The sequence below is a fragment of the Protopterus annectens genome, chromosome 15.part0, assembly GCF_019279795.1.
Source record: "Protopterus annectens isolate FY-2018-M chromosome 15.part0, PAN1.0, whole genome shotgun sequence".
Taxonomy (NCBI): domain Eukaryota; kingdom Metazoa; phylum Chordata; order Ceratodontiformes; family Protopteridae; genus Protopterus; species Protopterus annectens.
Genome location: NC_056749.1, coordinates 39,929,231 through 39,952,383, shown reverse-complemented (window position 1 = coordinate 39,952,383; position 23,153 = coordinate 39,929,231). Strand labels below are relative to the sequence as shown.

The 23,153-nt window shown below is 39.8% G+C and overlaps 1 protein-coding gene across 1 annotated transcript in view; it reads left to right on the top strand.

Moving 5' to 3' along the window:
• LOC122790051 (exocyst complex component 1-like) overlaps window positions 1-23,153 on the top strand; it is a gene marked incomplete in the record, with an annotated part of 2,315,969 nt that overhangs the window by 1,793,672 nt on the left and 499,144 nt on the right. Inside the window, 2 exon segments of the mRNA XM_044057618.1 lie at window positions 4,841-4,954; window positions 9,827-9,885. Coding sequence (XP_043913553.1) covers window positions 4,841-4,954; window positions 9,827-9,885 — 173 coding nt within the window.

Below are 23,153 nucleotides of genomic sequence, written 5' to 3'. Positions count from 1 at the left end.
GGAAAAAACTAAGGGTAATGCTGCTCAATGCCAGAAGTCTCACTCTCAAGATGCACGCACTCGAGGCCCTTCTCAATATGGAGAACATCGATGTCTGTGCTGTGACAGAAACCTGGTTCAAGGCTCCTGAGAGCACCCCAGCACTAACAGGTTTCACCTCATATCATGCGTTCCGGCCCCAAAATCCGGACAACACAAAGAAAGGAGGGGGGGTGTCCATATTCATAAAGGACACCCACACCTCAAGGTTGGTGGCAATGCACGATGCATCGGAGACCATCCAGGTGCAATTAACCATAGGCAAGACTGCTCTGCAATTTGTAGCATGTTACAGGCCACCCTCTCAAACTCAGGAACCTCACATGGCCTTCCTGAAAACATTGGAGGATAAATGTATCTCCAAACACCATCATACTAGGTGACTTCAACTACCCTAATATAGACTGGGAACACTACTCAAGCCCGAACACTCTAACCCAAAGATTCCTGGAGTTCATAAACTCAAATGCCATGGAACAACTAGTCACCATCCCCACAAGAGGAGAAAACATACTTGATCTCATCATCACGAACATGGGATCAAAATGTTCAACACCGGAAGTATACCCCTCACTGGTGAGATCAGATCATAAACTAATCTTGCTGGAGGTCCTCATCCTGCCCCCACCTGAAACAAAAAAGACCACAGTGAAAAACTTCTCAAAAGCCGATTTCACATTTCTAAAAACTAGTGTGGTCTCCTTTAAGGCCCCTGAGCCAGTGGTAAACATTACTCAAACCGCTGAATCACTTACAAATGCCTTCTACCAGCACCTACAGGACTGCATGGATCAGGCAATCCCAAACAAAACTAAGACTCTCTGTACCAAAGGCAAGCGTCCAGTCTGGTGGACCCCAGCCATAAACAAGCTCTACAACAAAAGGGGGAAGCTACTACAAGATAGAGCAAAATCCTTGAAAGGTAAGACACCTTTGATCATTATAAGTAAAAAACTAAGAGCTCTCATAAAATCATCCAAGGCAAATTTTGAGAGAAAAATTGCCAAGGACTCTAAAGACAATCATGAGGCCTTCTTTAGCTATGTTAGAAACCTAGGAGGAAACTCCCAGATATGCTCAGAATTAGTTCAAAATGATGTGAAAATTACTGAACCTACACACATTGCTAACATACTGGCTGACAGGTTCAGTGCAAACTTCTCCCCTCCCCAAAGGAGAGATATCTATTCCAGAGGATTGTAGCCCCCAAACATCTCCAACGCCCAGGTGAGAACTGCCCTCACTAAGGCAAAAACACAACATCCATGGGACCGGATGGTGTCCCCGGCTGTGTGCTTCATGAACTCAACGAGGAATTAAACCCACAGTTAGGACAGCTGTTTAATCTTAGCCTCACCTCAGGATACGTACCCAAGGAGTGGCGACGGCGACTGTGGTCCCACTTCATAAGGGCGGTGCCTCCACAGACCCTGGAAATTACCGCCCCATTAGCTTGACAAGCCTTATCTGCAAAGCCATGGAGAGGATCATAATGGAACTCATAAATAAAGACATAGGGAACTTGCAGACTTTGGATCCAACCCAGTTTGGCTTTGTCAAAGGCAGATCCTGCCTCTTAAACTTGGTTGACTTTTTCGAGACAGTCACCAAGGCCATTGATGAGGGAAAGGCAGTCCATACAGCCTACCTCGACCTGGCAAAGGCCTTCACACAGTACCCCACTCAGGTATCATCGAAAAACTCATCAGCTTGAATGTAAACCCATACATCACAAGATGGGTTGCAAACTGGCTAAGTGACAGAACCCACAGGGTCAGAGTTGCTGAAGCCATGTCAGACTCAAAGCCTGTCACAAGTGGTGTCCCACAGGGCTCAGTCCTGGGTCCACTCTTGTTCGGCATCTACTTTTCTGAAGTACAAGCAAACACAGGAGGGTTATGGCTGACAAAGTTTGCAGATGACTGCAAACTGGGCGCCATAGTTGAAAACACATCTGAACCAGATATCCTCCAGAAGGGCCTCACAGAAATGGATAACTGGTGCCAGAGCCATGGCCTGAAGTTAAACGCCAAAAAATGCATAGTCATACCCTTCGGGAAAAACAAGGTTACCCCTAGCTACCATATAGGTGGCAATCCACTGAGCACAGAAAAAGTCATCAGGGATCTGGGGACCCAAGTTGACAGTAGCCTTTCGTTTGACACTCATGTTGCTAAAGTAGTTAGGAAAACCTTCTATATCGCCCACCTGATCATGAAGGGATTCACATCTAGATCAAGGGAGGTCATCGTCCCCCTGTACTCATCACTCATTAGACCTATGATTGAGTACAATGCCCGTTCGAATGTATCTGACCAGACACCTGCTGCAGCTTGAAAGGCCCCAAAAGTTCCTCACCAAAAGGATAAAGGGTCTCAAAAATATGTCTTATGCTGCCCGACTAAAAGAACTCCAGCTCTATTCAGTCTCATACCGCTTGCTCAGAGGTGACCTGTGCCTGACATATAAGGCCATGTCAAACCCAGATTTGATGAATATGCTTCACCTCAAAAAATCTAGATCCCTCAGAACCACAAGGGCGGGAGACTTAAACCTTGACACGGTTATAAATAGAACGTGCTGGAGGGACAGATTCATCACCCAGAGCCTCCCTATGCTGTGGAACAAAATCCCGGTACATGTGAGGCAGAGCACCTCGCTGGCCTTGTTCAAGAGGAATCTTGACCAATGGATGGGAGATCGCAGATATACCCCAGGGATTACTTCAGTGTCACTGCTTGACAGAGGCACAGAAAAATGATAGGCATAGTTTTTATTCAAACTAAAGGGGTGGCGAAAGCCACATAACTATGGGCTAGGCTTATAAATGCCCTTGGGCAGATAGCCTAGTATGAACCTATGAACCTATGAACCTATGAACCTAAACTAAGCTTTGCTATATTGCTGACTATATCTAAGAGAATTATACTATTGTCTTTAAACTTTCTTCATCAGAGCAAGGCAGATGTGGTGAATGGATCTTCTAGTTGTTGTCAGGTCAAAGACAGAATACAGAATGCTTTGTCTCTGTAAGAGACTTCTTAAATTAACATCTCTAATATTACTGCAAGGAAAGCTTGCAGAATTACATCATTTGTTGTCATCTGACTATCCCAGGTGAAACCCACACTGCCAGAAGCTAACAGTATTTAGTATCTTCCTGTGAAGATACATAGACCTCAGAGTTTTGGCAGATGCTGGAAGTCAGAAAACAATTGTAGTAATTAGTTTACTTCAAAGACAATACAAAAAGCTTCTCAGCACAAACATTGTGTCTGTAGCTGCCATAAAGTAATTTAATTGTAGCTATTTTTCTGAAATTAAACTCCTGTATTTCAGATTCCCCTGTTAAAATATTTACATTTAAACAGTTACAATAGTGCATGCACATTTATGTACTCTTCCAGCAGTACACACTGTGGTTACATCTCAAGTACAAGCACTTTATAAAATACTTTTTTAATACACATACCAGTTTGGTATACACATGACATACAGTTCTAATACAGTTGTAACACAAGCATCTTATATAGATCATGTTGATATTCACAAATGACTTACAATTATTTACAAAATTCCAGAAAGCTGTGCTGGCAGTATCTCCTTTCATCACACTTCCATATAAATTATGTTGATATTCACAAATGACATATAATTATTTATAAAATTCCAGCTAGCTGTGTTGGCAGTACCTCCTTTGTCACAGGTACTTTCCATGTTAATGTGCTTGGAATGGTTTTCTCTCTCTGCAATGATTGGTATTTCCATGTTAATGTACTTGGAATTATTTTTTTTCTCTTCACTGATTGGTATTTTCCATGTTAACATGCTTGGAATTATTTTCTGTCTGTTTGTTTAAAGCGAACCGAAGTTGATTTTGTAGCCAAATGGTCATGTTCTAATTGTGACTGTAAGAAGTTGACAGTTGATATTTATGATGGTTGCACGCATTGGCTGTTTTTAAATAGTATTTTTGAAGTATGCAATGTAGTATATTTTGCTGTCCTTGTGAGATGCATTTAGGTTTCATTTGTTGGTACAGATGATTAGTGTACATTTGATGTATTTTGTATGACTAAGGGAGGTTTGCTGTGCTAATTAGCCAGAATCAGGAACCAAAAAGATTTTTGTTACCTGCTTGTGCCTGCAGTTTCACTGAAGCTTTATCAGTGTGGAAATACTTTAGTGAAACTGTGGTTGGGGGTGGACAATAAAAACCTTTTTGGCTCCTGATTTTCTTATTATTATTTCGTTTGCTGGCAGATTGTGTATCAGTTGCTATTCATCATTTCCTTTCCTACTGTGCAAACATGTTGAACTTTATGTATATAAAATCTGTATGTGCATGTTTGTATGGCATGCACATTGAAAGCCCAGTGAAATGCTCACTTTATACATTCAGCTCTGCACTGGGTGTCTGCAGGATCTCTAGCAGTGCAAACTGTATACTAATGCAACAACTAGAGCAGAAACAAAATGTTGTCGTGTGATCCAATGCACTTTGGACAGAAGATGGCAGTTATAGGGCCCTGGCCCGAGGCATGCCTTCCTCCCCTATTTCTGAATTGTTTCCTTTTCCCCTCCATAATCTATCTTGTTACACCCGCTGCCCCCGTGAATCATTAGTTCATGCACCGTCATGGTATTGACATGCCACTTCGTCATGTTTTTGTGGAGACTTGTTTGACTATGATTTATGTAATGAAGCTGTTCAGCCTTTGCTACTTATAAGTGATGAAATGAATGCCACACAAGTGTCTAACACGCACTGTATTGTCTCTTCCATCCTTCATACGTGCAGATCCTGGAGCAGGTACTTATGCAGCTGGAACCGATCTGTATGAAGGAAGAAGAGTTTCTGGCCGCTTTCTTCGGTAATGATGAGCAAGAAACAAACGAGAGTCTCCAGAGCGAGGTAAGTAAAATTCACAGACAATTTCATAGCCACTGTCTGTCTCAACACTTGTTTATGATGGCGTCTTCATAGGAGTCATTTACAACAAACAAGGGATTTGAATAATATATATAACTGAACATCTGCTAAAGGACTTACTATTTTGGTCATTACTAAAAGTCTGTGACTTGAATGGGAAGGGAATATTTCATGTTTTTAGTCTGAAGAAAATATAATCTTGAATAATGTATGATGTTACATTAAACATCGCTAACACTTGTTCATCACTAACACTTGCTCATCGCTAACACTTGTTCATAACTAACACTAGTTCATTGTTAACACTCGTTCATCGTTAACACTTGGTCATTGGTAACACTTGTTCATCGCTAACACTCGTTCATCGCTAACACTCGTTTATAACTAACACTAGTTCATTGTTAACACTCGTTCATCGTTAACACTTGGTCATCGGTAACACTTGTTCATTGCTAACACTTGTTCATCTCTAACACTTGTTCATGGCTAATACTTATTCATCGCTAACACTTGTTCACCGCTAACACTTGTTCATCGCTAACACTAGTTCATTGTTAACACTTGTTCATCGTTAACACTTGTTCATAACTAACACAAGTTCATTGTTAACACTCGTTCATCGTTAACACTTGGTCATTGGTAACACTTGTTCATCGCTAACACATGCTCATTGCTAACACTTGTTCATAACTAACACTAGTTCATTGTTAACACTCGTTCATCGTTAACACTTGGTCATTGGTAACACTTGTTCATCGCTAACACTTGTTCATCGCTAACACTTGTTCATGGCTAATACTTGTTCATGGCTAATACTTGTTCATCGCTAACACTTGTTCACCACTAACACTAGTTCACCGCTAACACTTATTCATTGCTAACACTAGTTCATTGTTAACACTTGTTCATCGTTAACACTTGTTCATCGCTAACACTTGTTCATGGCTAATACTTGTTCATTGCTAACACTTGTTCACCACTAACACTAGTTCACCGCTAACACTAGTTCATTGCTAACACTAGTTCATTGTTAACACTTGTTCATCGTTAACACTTGTTCATTAGTAATACTTGTTCATCGCTAACACTTGTTCATCGCTAACACTTGTTCATGGCTAACACTTGTTCATGGCTAATACTTGTTCATCGCTAACACTTGTTCACCACTAACACTAGTTCACCGCTAACACTTGTTCATCGCTAACACTAGTTCATTGTTAACACTTACTGATCGTTAACACTTGTTCATGGCTAACACTTGTTCATGGCTAATACTTGTTCACCACTAATACTAGTTCACCGCTAACACTTGTTCATCGCTAACACTAGTTCATTGTTAACACTCGTTCATCGTTAACACTTGGTCATTGGTAACACTTGTTCATCGCTAACACTCGTTCATCGCTAACACTCGTTTATAACTAACACTAGTTCATTGTTAACACTCGTTCATCGTTAACACTTGGTCATCGGTAACACTTGTTCATTGCTAACACTTGTTCATCGCTAACACTCGTTCATCGCTAACACTCGTTTATAACTAACACTAGTTCATTGTTAACACTCGTTCATCGTTAACACTTGGTCATCAGTAACACTTGTTCATTGCTAACACTTGTTCATCTCTAACACTTGTTCATGGCTAATACTTATTCATCGCTAACACTTGTTCACCGCTAACACTTGTTCATCGCTAACACTAGTTCATTGTTAACACTTGTTCATCGTTAACACTTGTTCATAACTAACACAAGTTCATTGTTAACACTCGTTCATCGTTAACACTTGGTCATTGGTAACACTTGTTCATCGCTAACACATGCTCATCGCTAACACTTGTTCATAACTAACACTAGTTCATTGTTAACACTCGTTCATCGTTAACACTTGGTCATTGGTAACACTTGTTCATCGCTAACACTTGTTCATCGCTAACACTTGTTCATGGCTAATACTTGTTCATGGCTAATACTTGTTCATCGCTAACACTTGTTCACCACTAACACTAGTTCACCGCTAACACTTATTCATTGCTAACACTAGTTCATTGTTAACACTTGTTCATCGTTAACACTTGTTCATCGCTAACACTTGTTCATGGCTAATACTTGTTCATTGCTAACACTTGTTCACCACTAACACTAGTTCACCGCTAACACTAGTTCATTGCTAACACTAGTTCATTGTTAACACTTGTTCATCGTTAACACTTGTTCATTAGTAATACTTGTTCATCGCTAACACTTGTTCATCGCTAACACTTGTTCATGGCTAACACTTGTTCATGGCTAATACTTGTTCATCGCTAACACTTGTTCACCACTAACACTAGTTCACCGCTAACACTTGTTCATCGCTAACACTAGTTCATTGTTAACACTTACTGATCGTTAACACTTGTTCATGGCTAACACTTGTTCATGGCTAATACTTGTTCACCACTAATACTAGTTCACCGCTAACACTTGTTCATCGCTAACACTAGTTCATTGTTAACACTTACTCATCGTTAACACTTGTTCATTGCTAATACTCATTCATCTCTAACACTTGTTCATCGTTAACAGTAGTTCATTGTTAACACTCATTTATCGCTAACACTTGTTCATTGCTAATACTCATTCATCACTAACACTTGTTCATCACTAACACTCATTCATTGCTCACACTTGTTCATCGCTAACATTAGTTCGTACTTTACATACTCCAATTCTCACATCACCTCCAATTCTCACATCACATTTGTTGAATGGCAGAAGGAGGTAGTGAGCTTAACTGTAGTTGTTCCCTCTCCCTTTTTGCCTTCCTTTTTTTTACTGTAAACATCCATTTATTCTGCCCCCATGATGATATACCCCAGCATTCTGCTTTCTGCTGCCTCTGCTCCAAGCTGAGTAAAGGGGGAACAATGATATCCTTAGATCTAGAAGCAATCCCTTTGATTATGCAATGTAATATAGAAGGACTTTCCTACAATAATAAACACACATTGGTCAAAAGATAGATCAATGTCCACATAAGTTCCCAAACCCTGCACAATTTGGTCAACTGTTAGGGGTGTATTGTTAATGTGGTAGTTCTCTGGTATAGATGACTTCCCAAGGAATATAATAATGCATTTTTGACAATTAGTTTCAGACCATGATTTTGGCACCAGTTATTTATTTGGTCACACCTTCCTGCAGGATGGCTAAGTCACTTGGGGATTCAGTGACTGCTCTTAGCTTGTAGTCATCTGTAAACTTAGTCAGCCAGAGGTCTTTGGTATTGGCTTGAAGTTGCAGCGCATATTTATCATTCATTGTTATGGAAAATTCACACTCATATTATTTCATCACGGTAGAGTAGATTGTGACATATTAATTAGTAGCATAGGGTTGGATTGTATACCCATTTCTCACATATTAAGTTGGCACCAGTTTTGATCCCATGAAGGTTTAAAACCTCGGTTGACACTCATTGCATCTCTTGTCCTGAGCTTGGAAGCTCTCATTCTGATCTTGACAGATTTCATTCCCCAAGGCTAATGCCCTTTTCCTCCTACCTCACTTGTTCATTCATTTCTCAATTCTGACGTCTTAATAAGAGTGCGTATTCATGCACAATAATCTTGAATAAGTTTTAAGGCAAAAATTGTGATTGTTATTTTTATATTGTCTATTTTGTTTTCCACGCAGAGCACACTCTCCCTCAAACAAGTAACTCTTTCTAAATGGTCTATGATGAAATGAAAGAAATTCAGCCTAATTAATGTGTTTCAGCTTGTTTTTCATTCATGCATTGCCTCTGACATTTCACATCTGTAATGATTTAACTCTGATCAGGTAAGAGCAGGTAACTTGTTTTCGCACACAGACTACTCCCTGCCTCAGAATATTTTTTGATTGAGTACACTTCCGTTGTTTGATTATGAACACATGAAACATTTTGTTTGGAGCTGTACGTGGGGATATGGTTTACGAGATTTGAAGTTAAAGGAGGGTTCATGTACGAATTTGAGATCTGAGGGGCTGGACTGCACTTTAGTTAACTGGGAGACAGTTTGTCTTTTTAATGTTGTACAATGGGGGCATTTTTTGGGACTGTGCAATAAATATGCATATTTTGTTTTCTAGTCTTTGAATGGAGGAGATGGTTTTAATAGAGGCTGCTGATATAAGAGGGAGTCTGAAGTCAAGCTGAGGGCATAGGATTCCTTTACTTATTATAGACCTGTTGGAGTGTGAGAGGAAATGGGATTTCTTTTGTACAGATTACATTTTTGGCATGTATGGTCTCTGTACATAACTTTATACAATTCCACAACTGTGCTGCATCACTGTATTACAGTTCCTTCTCAGATTGTTAGTGTTCATCTATGTTTCCTTCAATGTATTATATTATATTATATTATACTAATATTATATATTATATTATATTATATTATATTATATTATATTATATTATATTATATCATTTTGTTTTTTTAGTTTGTACCTCTAAGCTGAAACTGTTCTTAGTCCATTGAGATGAGTGTTCTATGCTGGTAAACAAATTCAAATAATAAAATAAATAAAAATATGGTTATTAGTTATTAGTTAGTTATTAGTTTTATTAGTTATTAGTTATTAGTTAGTTATTAGTTGTTAGTTATTAGTTATTAGTTATTAGTTGGTTATTAGTTATTCGTTTTATTAGTTATTAGTCATTAGTTAGTTATTAGTTATTGGTTATTGGTTATTAGTTATTAGTTAGTTATTAGTTATTAGTTAGTTATTAGTTATTAGTTATTAGTTATTAGTTATTAGTTAGTTATTAGTTATTAGTTATTAGTTAATAGTTATGCTTCCTCATGACTATTATTTTGTCTTTTAGACTTTTTCAAGACGAAAAGCTGAAACAAGCACTGCAGCATTTGAAGAATCTGAAATTAAGTAAGTTAAATACTAAGAATGGAGTCAGAGTCACCATGCCTTAGTCTTAGTTGTACCGACCTCTTTAAATGTTTGATAACTTGTATTTGACCAGTCATTCACTTGTACAATGATATTCATGATATGGAGAGATGCAGAATGTTCTAGCATTTCTAGGTACATGTCTTAGAAAGGGAATTACAGGTGTACTTCCCAATGGCTAACTTTGAGAGGACAATAAGTTTAGACATACAATGACTAACTTGGCGAGGACATGATGTTTGGACAGATACTCCCAATGGCAAACATAAAGTAGGCACCAAGTTTGGATACATATCACAATGGCTAACTTGTAGAGGATATGATGTTTGGACAGGTATAATGGCTAGTATGGAGAGGTCACTAAGTTTGGACAAATATTCACAATGGCTAACTTGAAGAGGACATGGCATTTGGACAGATACAATGACACAATGTTTGGACCGACTGCGATGTTATATTAGAACAGAAACCTTACATACCACAGTTACTTTTATACTGGCAGTGTTGGATTAATGAAAACACTATAGAACCTTTCATCCTAAACAGGCCTGGGAAATTACTTTGAGGACTCATCTGGCCTGATATAGGAAATATTGACTGACACTGAGGTAATAATAAGGCCTTGAGACGCAGCTGTTCCACATCTGTCATCGGTCTTTTCCTTTACATTAGCATTCTTTTAGAAAGTATTCGGTATGTTGAAAGCATGATTTAGGTACTCCTCCCTTCTTTTCCCATCTAGCCTTTTTTTCTACAACCTGTCTGCACACAATTTAGGTTTTTCTTGAAATATCACATAATTTCCTTTATTTACTTTGTCATCAAACCTCTCAAATGAAGATTTTATGAAGAATACCCCTCATGTTTACAGGTAAGTAATATTCTAGCTGCCCTTGCAGGCCATTTTAAGCCCAGTCAGTTTCCCTGTTTGTGCTCGAATTAGCCTATCCCATTTGGCTAAAGATTGGCCTTACCCATCCCGTGATCTGTAATTGTATATTACCCCTAGAGACAATAAATAGGATCATACTTTAGATAATCTGAGGGGACCCATGCATGGGATAAAGCACTGAGGAGCTACCTCTGTCCATTAGTAGTACAGGGGTAGTCCTGGGGTAAATTTTCTGTTTCACATCCATAGATCCAAGTTGCACTTGAATATGGAGGGAGATGAGCTTTGTTTTATGTGGATGGGGAATCTGTTTCAGAGCAGTGCTATCCTCTGTGAGATATACCTGTCCTCCAAACCATTCTATTGATGCAGCAGAAGAGGTTTCTATCCCATGTCATTTGACTTGCTGATGTGCGGTAAATCTCTCAGTAATGGGTCAGAGGATGCCTTGTATGCCAGACTCAGGTAATCTCTTAGCAGTCTGTAGAATAGTCTGTAGAATGTAGAATAGTAACAGGGCTTTTAATTGCTCCATATAGGACATATTGTTTATGTCTTGATACTTTTAGTAAAGTATCTCTGTGGGCATTCCAGTTATTGCATGTGTCTGAATAGATAAATACCAAAGGGTGCATTATACACAATAATTATACACAATAATTTGGCGAATGAGGGCTGACTGAAGTGAGGCAATGACATCCCTAGATCTAGACACAATCCTTTTATTTATAAGATGTGCAGTGCAGAAGGATTCTCTTATGACAGTGGACACATGTTGGTCAAATGTTAGGGGATGGCCATAAAAGTTCACAAATCCTAAACAACCAGGTCAACTTTTAGGGGAGTATTGTCAATGTGGTAGTTCCCTAGGATAGATGAAGTCCCAAAGAATATGATAATGTATTTTTTGGCATTTAGTTTCAGTACATGATTTTGGCACCAGTTATTTATTTGGGGAAACTTTTCTTCAGGATAGCTAAATCATTGGGAATTCAATGACTGCTTCTAACTTGCAGTCATCTGCAAATGTAGTCAACCAGAGCTCTTTGGTATTGGCTTTTACTTCAAAGAAGTGGATGTCAAACAGGAGCAATCCCATCACTGAACCCTGGAGACTTGATTGATGACTGGTCTTTTTGTGGAAGTAATTATTTTGATTTCCTGCATCCTATCTGTGAGCCTATTGGCAATCCAGAAGGTGACATAGGGGTTTATTCCTAGTTTATTTAGCTTTCCTGCTATGTCTGGGAGGGGAATTGTATTAAAGACCCTGGCCAGGTTGAGGTATATGTGGTGTGTTTCATTTTACCTTCATCTACTGCTTGGTAACCTTTTCAAAATGTCAACCAGGTCGAGTAAGCATGACCTGTCCTTAATGAATCCAAGGTGAGATTGTTGATTTTTAAATGTTCCATGTTCCTTGTGTTCCTCCTTAGAAAAGTCTTTTGTGCATTCATTGGTAAGAATTGTTTAACAAATACCCATAGAAAATAATATTTAATCATTCTTTTTGAAAGTATAGAGTAACACATTTTAGGTATGCTAAGCGCTTCTTCTGCAAAGTTATTATTAAGTGCTCCACGTTTTGTCTATAGTCATGTATTGTATAATTGTTAAGGTATTTATCTCTGAAGATTATTGTACAAGGTTCAATCTTGACCTCTGGGACATGCCTGGGTGGAGTTTGCATGCTTGACCTCTGTCTCTTTTAGGCTCCTCCTGCCTCTCAAAACAATGCTGGGTGTTTCCAACAAAAACTCACCCAACACCCAAAATTGCATGGAGTTGTGGGCAGCAGCACAAATACTAGGAGATGTTTAGCAGGGGTAGAGTTGTGCCGACCAACAATGTTAGGCATGAACTGTTGTGTGCAGTATCATCTAGACAGGAGAGTATGGATCACAGACTGCATGCTTTGTCTGGCCAAATCATTAAATGGTGCAAAAATTATTTCTAGGTGAGTTGGTCACATTGACTAATTTTGCCAAAAATGAGCATGAATATTTGTCAGTGATAAGTAGGGTGAAGACCCCAGCCTAGTCCAAGGACCTATACTAAAGGTGATATGGGTCTATGTGCCTCTATTGACCAGTGTGTTCCTCAGATAAAGCTACTAGCTGGCTGGTGTGCAGTTGCCCAGCCTGGATATATTTTTATTTAATTTATTATTTGGTAGCCAAGTAAGTGGGCTGGTCCAGACACCCTTTTCAGCTGCAACCCAGGCTCAAAGGCAATAAACAGTGTAAGTAAACTTGTTATACATTTCAAATATGATACATTTTTAGGTTTACACAGTTGCATAATGTTAAACAGTTCATATAGTTATTATACATTTTTATAAAGTGGAATAGATTTTTTATAAATTTGTAATATGGTTTTCATATATTTCTAATAAAGTATCAAGTTTACAATAGGTTTTATCATCATACATGGGTTGCAATACAGTTTTCCTACATGAATTTGCTTCTTAAAAAAAACATAAATATAACTGATTAAAAAATAGAGACCATTTATTATTTATTTATTGCATTTGTTTACTGGGAAAGTCCACTGGGCCTAAAAAAGCCCATTATCAGTGGAGACCTGGGGAGAAAAGCTCCAACAAGAACATAGATACAGAAAATATTAAACATTAATTGGTTGTTGTTGTTATTGTTGTTGTGTCTTTCGGCTTTTCCCGGTTAGGGGTCACCACAGCGGAACTCCGGTCCGCTAATGATTGGCAGTAGATTTTTACGTGCCGACTTGCCAGCCCTGATGCACAACCTTCAACGAAGGTACACCCATTCATGCATATTTCCACACAGTAGACGCTTTAGCTGAGAATCGAACAAGACAACGTCTTACTGTGAGGCAACAATGCTACTGCAGCACCACCACCGCATTAAACATTAATTGGTACAGAAGTAAAAATTGTGTTACACATAGTGATTACAGTAATACATAAAAAATATATACATAAAAAACAGGAATCGAGTTGCTTTGATTACAGTAATATATACAGAATATATAGATAAAAGCAGGAATTTAGTTGCTTTGATTGCAGTAATATATACAGAATATATACATAATAGCAGAAATTTAGTTGGTTGCCAGGTGAATTCAATCAGAGAGGTATAAACAGAGATCTATTAATCAGCATTATTGTACCAGTATCAACAAGTGATGAAAAAAAATAAATAAATATGGAGAAAGTTTCATCAGTCACTAGTAGTAGAAAATACAGGAATTTAGTTATAATATAAAGGTGCTGCGGTAGCGTTTTCGCCTCATAGTAAGACGCTGTCCGGTTCGATTCTCAGCTAGAGAGTCTTCTGCGTGGAGACATGCATGAATGAATGTACCTTCGTTGAAGGTTGTGCGTCAGGGCTGGTAACTCGGCACGTAAAATTCAACAACCAATCATTAGCGGACTGGAGGTTTGCTGTGGCAACCCCTAACCAGGAAAAACCGAAAGACACAACAACAACAACATAAAGAGAAAGAAGAGGTTAGGTTATAGAGCAGGTACCTAGTCAGGAAGGGTTGTTATAGAGCAGGTACCTAGTCAGGAAGGGTTGTTATAGAGCAGGTACATAGCCAGGAAGGGTCGTTATAAAGCAGGTACAGAGCCAGGAAGGGTGGTTATAGAGCAGGTACAGAGCCAGGAAGGGTGGTTATAGAGCAGGTACAGAGCCAGGAAGGGTGGTTATAGAGCAGGTAAACAGCCAGGAAGGGTTGTTATAGAACAGGTACATAGCCAGGAAGGGTTGTTATAGAGCAGGTACATAGCCAGGAAGGGTTGTTATAGAGCAGGTACATAGTCAGGAAGGGTTGTTATAGAGCAGGTACAGAGCGAGGAAGGGATGTTATAGAGCAGGTACATAACCAGGAAGGGTTGTTATAGAGCAGGTACATAGCCGGGAAGGGTTGTTATAGAGCAGGTACATAGCCAGGAAGGGTTGTTTTAAAGCAGGTACACAGGCAGGAAGGCTGTTATAGAGCAGGTACATAGCCAGGAATGGTTGTTATAGAGCAGGTACATAGCCTGGAAGGGTTGTTATAGATCAGGTACATAGCCAGGAAGGGTTGTTATAGAGCAGGTACATAGCCAGGAAGGGTTGTTATAGAGCAGGTACAGAGTCAGGAAGGGTTGTTATAGAGCAGGTACAGAGCCAGGAAGGGATGTTATAGAGCAGGTACAGAGCCAGGAAGGGTGGTTATAGAGCAGGTACAGAGCCAGGAAGGGTTGTTATAGAGCAGGTCAAAGCCAGGAAGGGTTGTTATAGAGCAGGTCAAAGCCAGGAAGGGTTGTTATAGAGCAGGTACACAGCCAGGAAGGGTTGTTATAGAGCAGGTACATAACCAGGAAGGGTTGCTATAGAGCAGGTAAATAGCCAGGAAGGGTTGTTATAGAACAGGTACATAGCCAGGAAGGGTTGTTATAGAGCAGGTACATAGCCAGGAAGGGTTGTTATAGAGCAGGTACATAGCCGGGAAGGGTTGTTGTAGAGCAGGTACATAGCCAGGAAGGGTTGTTTTAAAGCAGGTACACAGGCAGGAAGGCTGTTATAGAGCAGGTACATAGGCAGGAAGTGTTGTTATAGAGCAGGTACATAGCCAGGAAGGGTTGTTATAGAGCAGGTACATAGCCAGGTAGAGTTCTTATAGAGCAGGTACATAGGGGTTGTTATAGAGCAGGTACATAGCCAGGAATGTTTGTTATAGAGCAGGTACATAGCCAGGAAGGGTTGTTATAGAGCAGGTACATAGCCAGGTAGAGTTCTTATAGAGCAGGTACATAGGGGTTGTTATAGAGCAGGTACATAGCCAGGAATGGTTGTTATAGAGCAGGTACATAGCCAGGAAGGGTTGTTATAGAGAAGGTACATACCAGGAAGGGTTGTTATAGAGCAGGTACATACCAGGAAGGGTTGTTATAGAGCAGGTACATAGCCAGGAAGGGTTGTTATAGAGCAAGTACAGAGCCAGGAAGGGTTGTTATAGAGCAGGTACAGAGCCAGGAAGGGTTGTTATAGAGCAGGTACATAGCCAGGAAGGGTTGTTATAGAGCAGGTACAGAGCCAGGAAGGGTTGTTATAGAGCAGGTACAGAGCCAGGAAGGGTTGTTATAGAACAGGTACATAGCCAGGAAGGGTTGTTATAGAACAGGTACAGAGCCAGGAAGGGTTGTTATAGAGCAGGTACAGAGCCAGGAAGGGTTGTTATAGAACAGGTACATAGCCAGGAAGGGTTGTTATAGAACAGGTACAGAGCCAGGAAGGGTTGTTATAGAGCAGGCACAGAGTCAGGAAGAGGTGAGATGATTTTTCAGCATTTGTTTGAAGGTGGTGGTGTTGCCCGTGCTTCTTACAGAAGGAGGAAGTGAGTTCCATAGTTTGGCGATGTTGAAGGAGTAGAGCAGTTGACCAGTCGGTAAGGTGGGCTTTTCTTCTTTTAGAAGTAGATATTTTTCAGATCTTAGTTACCTGCTGGGTTGGTATTTGGCAAGTATAGTTAAGAGAGCAGGACAGTCTGTGGGTCTGTAGATTGTTTTGTGTGCTGTGGTTAGCTGGGTGAATGAGAGATGGTGGGGGAGTTCCAACCAGTCTAATTGTTTTAGTGAGTTACGGTGGTGGGGCAAGAATTTGGCCTTAGTGGCAAATTTGGCTATTCTATTGTAACACATATCAAGTTTGGATTTTGTTGAATTTCGGATATTAGTGAGGAGAGGGGCACCATAAAGGAGAGAGGGTAATAAAAACGTAGTTGCAAGGGTTTGTCTAGTAGAGAGGCTAAGAAAGTGTTGGTGCCTGTACAGCATACCGAGGTTTGGTGTGTTTTTTTGATGTTACTGTTTATGTGTAGGTCAAAGTTAAGGTTTTCATGTATAATAATGCCTAGTAATTTAGTGTGGGACAACTTCTATAGTGGTATTGACTTGGGCTTTTATAGTGAAGAGTTTTGTATCTAGGGGAGTGGTTTTCTTAGTGGTAAAAATTACTAGTTTAGTTTTTTTTTGGATTTAGGGCAAGATGATTGTTAAGCATTCAAGATTCAGTAGAGGTAAGGGCATTCTGGGTGATTTGTTTGAGTTCAGAGCTGGAAGATTACAGAGATGAGTTTAGAGACTAAGAACAGAAGACAGGAGTAAGAAGACTTAAATGTCAAAGGGAAATCGGCGAGAGACTATAAGAATCATTAAATGTTTCCGCTCGTTAAAGAGTTTTCCATTATCCCTGGGATCGCTCCGCTGAGGACGTAAACGCAGTCAGCCTTGCTGGACAGACTATAGATTCACTGACACGATACAGCTGAAGGTAATCATGACAGAGGGAACTGGACATCACATGGCGGAACGGCAGTGCAGCTGAGATTCAGAGTCAACTACTGGGGGATAGAGCAGACTAGAATGGTGTGGCAACTGTGATTAAGGAGGATCAGTGAGAGATATCATCAGAATTAGTGACAGGCTCATGACAATCCGATTCCAGTCTGAGGATGAGGTAGCATTCATAGTCTCATATTACGATGAATACAAATTCATAATCTCAGATTATGCTGAATACACAAATACATGTTCATAATCTCAGTTTATGATGAATGAAGACTCATGATCTCAGTTTATGCTGAACAGATTCATAATTGATCCATAATCTTAACCTATGCTGAATAGAGATTCATAATCAGTTTATAATCTCAGCCTATAATGAAGAGAGATTCAGAATGTTAGACTTTTGCACAGGATGCAATGAGGCAGCAGTTGTAGAACCTATGAGATAAAGCAGGGCAACATGATTTGACCAACATGCAACTCATGCAGACTTCATCCTAGTAAGAAAACTCTAGTAACAAAATTGAACAATGCTACAACAATATATTAAAAGTCGCCACTAACCAATTTGTAAAATCCCACCACTGCCTATCCTTAGAACATTTAGTATGAATAGAAATTTCATACTGTCTATCAATAGATTAACAGCTGTTAATTTACTATAATCAACAAACCACAAAACTGTCCTGCCCTGCCACCCTGAATGGAACCTTACATCCCTGCGCAATCACTGCCCTCCATGAACAAGTTCTTATTAAGCATATGAAAAGCCTACAACTTTGCTGGTCTGTCCCTGTACTCAGATGTTGTCCCCAGAATTTGGAATTCAGGTCTTACCAATATCAGACAACAAACCAACCCATACAGATTCAAAAATGTGCTAACATAACACTTTAAAACCATTACTTCTAGTCTTACTGTTCCCCAGATAAGACTATGTCAGTCCTTACATTCTTATTTTACCCCCATGTACCTCAAAAAGTATATTTTCAGTATAAATTTCCTGCTGTCTTCTACCCCTTTGCCCTTACTGCATGACATTTTTCCTTCCATCAAAATTCCAACTCATACTCCATACCTTCCTTACTTCCTCTCGGATTTCTACTCATCTCTCCAACACCTCGTCTCTCATATTTCTCCTACCCATGAATGCAAATTTGTAAATTACATTTTAAATCTCACTCTGTGTGCACATTTGTCCTGTACCAATACATGACAGTTCTATATTTTGCTAATTGTAGACGTCCTCATGTATAGCTGCCTTTTGCTTATTGTATGTCCATTTTGTAACGTTAAGCTTCTTTGCATTTTTCTCAGTTCAATAAAACTGCCTGTTGTGTAACTGGAGCTTTTCCCCCAGGGCCTGTGCTGAAATGGGTACCATAGTGCAGTGAGACTACCCCAATCAGCAAAAGCAATAAATAAAAAAATAAAGTGCATTAGGCTAATATCAGGGATAACAAAGTTATCTCAAGTGAAACAGTCTCTCCACAGCATAATCCACTGGTAGTCACAATTAGCTACACTCAGTGGTCAGAGAAGACCTTAAACTGAAGAGAAATTATTGTAAAGACCTGGAAGTTGACTGGAGTGAAGGCACAGCAGTTCAAGGAGTTATCGAGGGCTGTAGACGAGGAAATAGGTTGACTCAGAGGAGAACGGCAATGTCTCTAAACAGCATGTGAAATTGAATGGATACGCAGCCCAGCCAGGTATATAAATAATGTACATTAAATACTACACATGTAGAAGTTCAGGAAGTTATCAGAAGAAAGTACTATGAGAAAAGGTGGGAGATCGAAAAGATGGGCCAGGCTAAGAAGTAATATTAGTTGGTTAACAAACAGGCTGAAATAACAGTTGCTATAGCAAAGAACAAGGTATCACAGGTACTCTACATGCTTCTGGAAAGTGACAACAGATGAAACTAAGAAACTCCATCAGGTTGCAAGGCAAAGACAGAAACATAAAGAAGAGAGTCTTCAGACTCCATTCATAAAGGATGTCAGCAAACACATGCTCATCAGTCCACAGGACATCAATGGAAGATGGAAAGAGTATTTCCAGCAGCTTCTGAATAAAGAAAATTCCACAGAAGCTGTACTGCCCCAAGACACAGCCCACAATGAAAGAGGAATAAAATAAATATACCTTAGAAGACTTGAGAACAACATAACACAAAAGCAGCAGGCACAGATTAGGTCACAGCAGATATGACCAAGATTTTGGATGAGTTAGGGGAGAAATGGCTTCTGAAGGTACTTATAATGGTATGGAGAGAGAGATGTACACAAATGAATGGACAGTCTGCTGCTTGTGTACAAAAACAAAGGGTACTTTCATAACTGTGGACAGTATAGCAGTATCGAACTCCTGTCACACAGCATGAACTGCTGCAGGGGGTGATTGATAAGTCAATATTCAAACTAGTAGAAAGAAAGAAAGATGGGAAATTGGCAGTTTGGCTTCAGGCCAAGATGCAGTACAAGACACCCAATGTTTGCTGTGAGACAGATAGTGGAAAAAAAGAGCAAGAGATGAGGAAAGAGTCTAACTTGGGCATTCCTAAACTGAGAGAAAGCATATAGCAGGTCCCAAGAAAGCTGATTTAGTTAGTCCATTGATAGTTTGAACTATCCTGGAAACATAGGTAGAATTAATGCAGGTGATGTATCCAGTGATACAAATAAAAACATTGTTTGGACTCACAGAAGGTTTCCCAGTTGGAGTGGGGGATGCATCAGGGTTCAGCTCTGAGCCCACCGCTACTCATACTGGTGATGGACTACATTTGCAAATAGATTAGGGAGAACAGATTAGCAAAACTGCTGTATCCAGACAACATGGCATTAGAAGTAAACTGAAGAGGAACTTCAGCAAATGATAAGGAATAGAATGCAAAACTGAAAGCACATGAGATGAAACTCAGTACAGACGAGACAGTCATCATGGCGTCAAATGAGAGAGACTAGAAGAAGATGAAAATGGAGAAAGAAGGGAAATAGTGGGCCAGGTTACCAACTTTAAGTGTTTGGAAGGGGTAGCTGAAGAGAAGGTAATTGTGAATGAGGTGATCAAAGTTACAATCAGAATAATGTCCAAGGAACTGAAAAGTAAGGTCTTCAAAACAGTGATGTGACGGGTACTTCTGTATGCACGCAAACTTGGACAATGAAGGTAGAGCAGATGAGGAAGCTAGAGGTGATAGAGATGAAGTGTCTGAGCCAGGACTTTTCTTTTTTTTTTGCTTTCTTTTTTACCTGTTGTACCTATTGTTAAACTTTGAATGTATGTATGAATATATGTTTGTAAGTATGTACAATGTATTTTGGAGCTTTTCTCCCCAGGACTCCATTGAAAATGGGTTCCTTGTGGCCCAATGGACTATCCTGGTAAACCAACTGCAATAAATAAATAAATAAATAAAATAAATAGGACTGAGGAAGCTGGAGGTGATGGAGATTAAGTGCCTGAGCCAGGACTGAGGAAGCTGGAGGTGATGGAGATGAAGTGCCTGAGCCATGACTGAGGAAACTGGAGGTGATGGATATGAAGTGCCTGAGCCAGGAGTGAGGAAGCTATAGGTGATGGAGATGAAGTGCCTGAGCCAGGACTGAGGAAGCTGGAAGTGATGGAGATGAAGTGCCTGAGCCAGGAGTGTGGAAGCTGGAGGTTATGGAGATGATGTGCCTGAGCCAGGAGTGAGGAAGCTAGAGGTGATGGAGATGAAGTGCCTGAGCCAGGAGTGAGGAAGCTAGAGGTGATGGAGATGAAGTGCCTCAGCCAGGTGGTCATTTGCAGACTGTGGGACAGAGTAACAATGACATTAGAGCTCAATCCAGAGTCACACCTGTTACAGAGACGTTCAAATACAACACATTGTGGTGCTTCAAGCATGCATGTAGGACAGCAGAAGATGATTTGGTGAACAAGATTTGAGAAAGACAGGAAGAAGGCAGGAGGAAATTATGACATCCAGCAAAGAGATGAAAGGATTGTGTGAAAGAAGGCCTGTGGCACGCATAAGTATTGAGGAATTTAGGAGAGTGGCATTAAATCAAGAGAGTTGGCAATAATTCACAGGAAACTCATAGTCCATGTAGAAAGTTAGAAAGAGGGGTCAGTGATGATGAGTGTTCATTTAAGAGATGAAAAGTTGTGAGCTATGTTTGTTATAGTATCTGATACGCTGAGTCCCTATCAGATTATCAAAGTTTCAAAACTTTAAAGTCGTATGGTCGGGACCATAGAAATTTGTGGTACAGCATGGAATGGGAAATGTACCCTTTTTTTGCAATGTAGTGCGATCTTGGAGTTGGTATATTTAATTAGCAGGGAGTGTGGGGGTGCAGGGGGGCTTACCCCTGGCAAAAACATTAAACATAGAAAATGTTTTTGTTTTTTATTTTTTTTAATGTTCAAAGTCCCAAACCTTTGATCATATGATCTTGACCATATGAATTTAAACATTTCAGAACTTCAGTAATATGACATAGATTTGATACACTATATGACCTGCAGAAGTAAACTCTGTTACTATGAAATGTTATTCACTGAGTGGCAACAGAGACATGAATGGCAGGGAATGTGTGACAGATATAATAAGGGGGGAAAAGATTTAGAATGTTACATTATGGGTTCTGGCATAAACATGAAAAAAGGCTGCTCTACAAGCACTCAAACACTACTCTCAGAGCCAGGGACTCAGGTGTCTTGTAGCTCAGGTAGGTTGGCACTTGCCTTGTGTTTAGACTAGAAAATGAGGTCAGGAAAGCAGCTGTGGCACTTTATCCAAATGTATTATTTCAGTCTGAGCGAGGTAAATGCAGCAGCCATGGTAGGGGAGAGGATGGGGGTGCAGATGTGGGCACCTTTCAGGAAGGAGGTTTTAGGTTTAAAGAGCAGGATGGCAGTTTTATGTTTAGGGAGCAGGAGGGGGGTTTTAAGGTAAGAGTTAGGCTTCTTTTCTTTGTTTTTATTTTTACAAACCTTTATTAAACATAAGAGTAGCGTAACAGTAACACTAAAACCAGCACCGAGATCAATAAAAGGAGATGAGTTCTGGACCAAAGCTCAGAAATGTCTGGACTGTACAGACATTAGAATAATAAAGAGGTAAGCAGACAATATACAATGGTAAAATATCAAATATTTTATCACAGAACAACCATAACTATATATAAATGATACTGGTGTAAATGCATTTGGAACCAAACATAAAAGAAAGCATTTACCCTTACAACTCCTTCAGTAGAGCAACTCAGTTACACCAAAACAGTTCTGGTTTGAAGCACAACATAGAACCCATGTAGAAACCCTTCTCTACACAAAGGTTTCTCTAATTTGGCAAAGGATAGTTTGGAAGGATCCTTCCAGCCTCCTGCAATATTAGCCCTGATTGCTGAAGTGATGAGCATAAACCATATCTTAAATGCTGCAGTTGTGGTTAATAGATAATTAAGCATCAGGGAGAGGAAAAGGTGGCTGAAGGGACTTCCTCCTCGAATGTACTCTAACCATGCCCTAAGCCTAGTCCAGCCAGGACTGAAGGGCAGGCCAGAACTTATGGATGAGGTCAACCATTTTGTATCCACAAGCCACATAAGGCCAGTCATTGGAAATCTCCAAACTAATATTAACTCTGTGTATCGAATACCCACTGAGCCAGAATGTTATTAGATTTCTATAGATGTATGGCTATGATCTGACATGGACCACCTGACTATACTGCACAAGGATTAAAGCCTGGTGGCAGTTCGGTTCCAGATAGTGGATACTTGCCTCAAAAGAATCTCGAACCTTATCCATATCTTTGTGAAGCAACCATTTATAAAGTGCAGCCATCATGGGAAGTCATGTAGTTGGTACAATAGCTAACACTAGGAATGAATGGATATGCAACTTATCTCTAAGGAGAGAATGCATCATTATGTAACAGACTGACATGTACATTCAGTGGTCCTTAGCAGAGATACCTCATTACTTCTCAAGGCAGATAAGAGGCAAACACTGCTGCCATCTCCATCTTGTGTAAGGTTACAC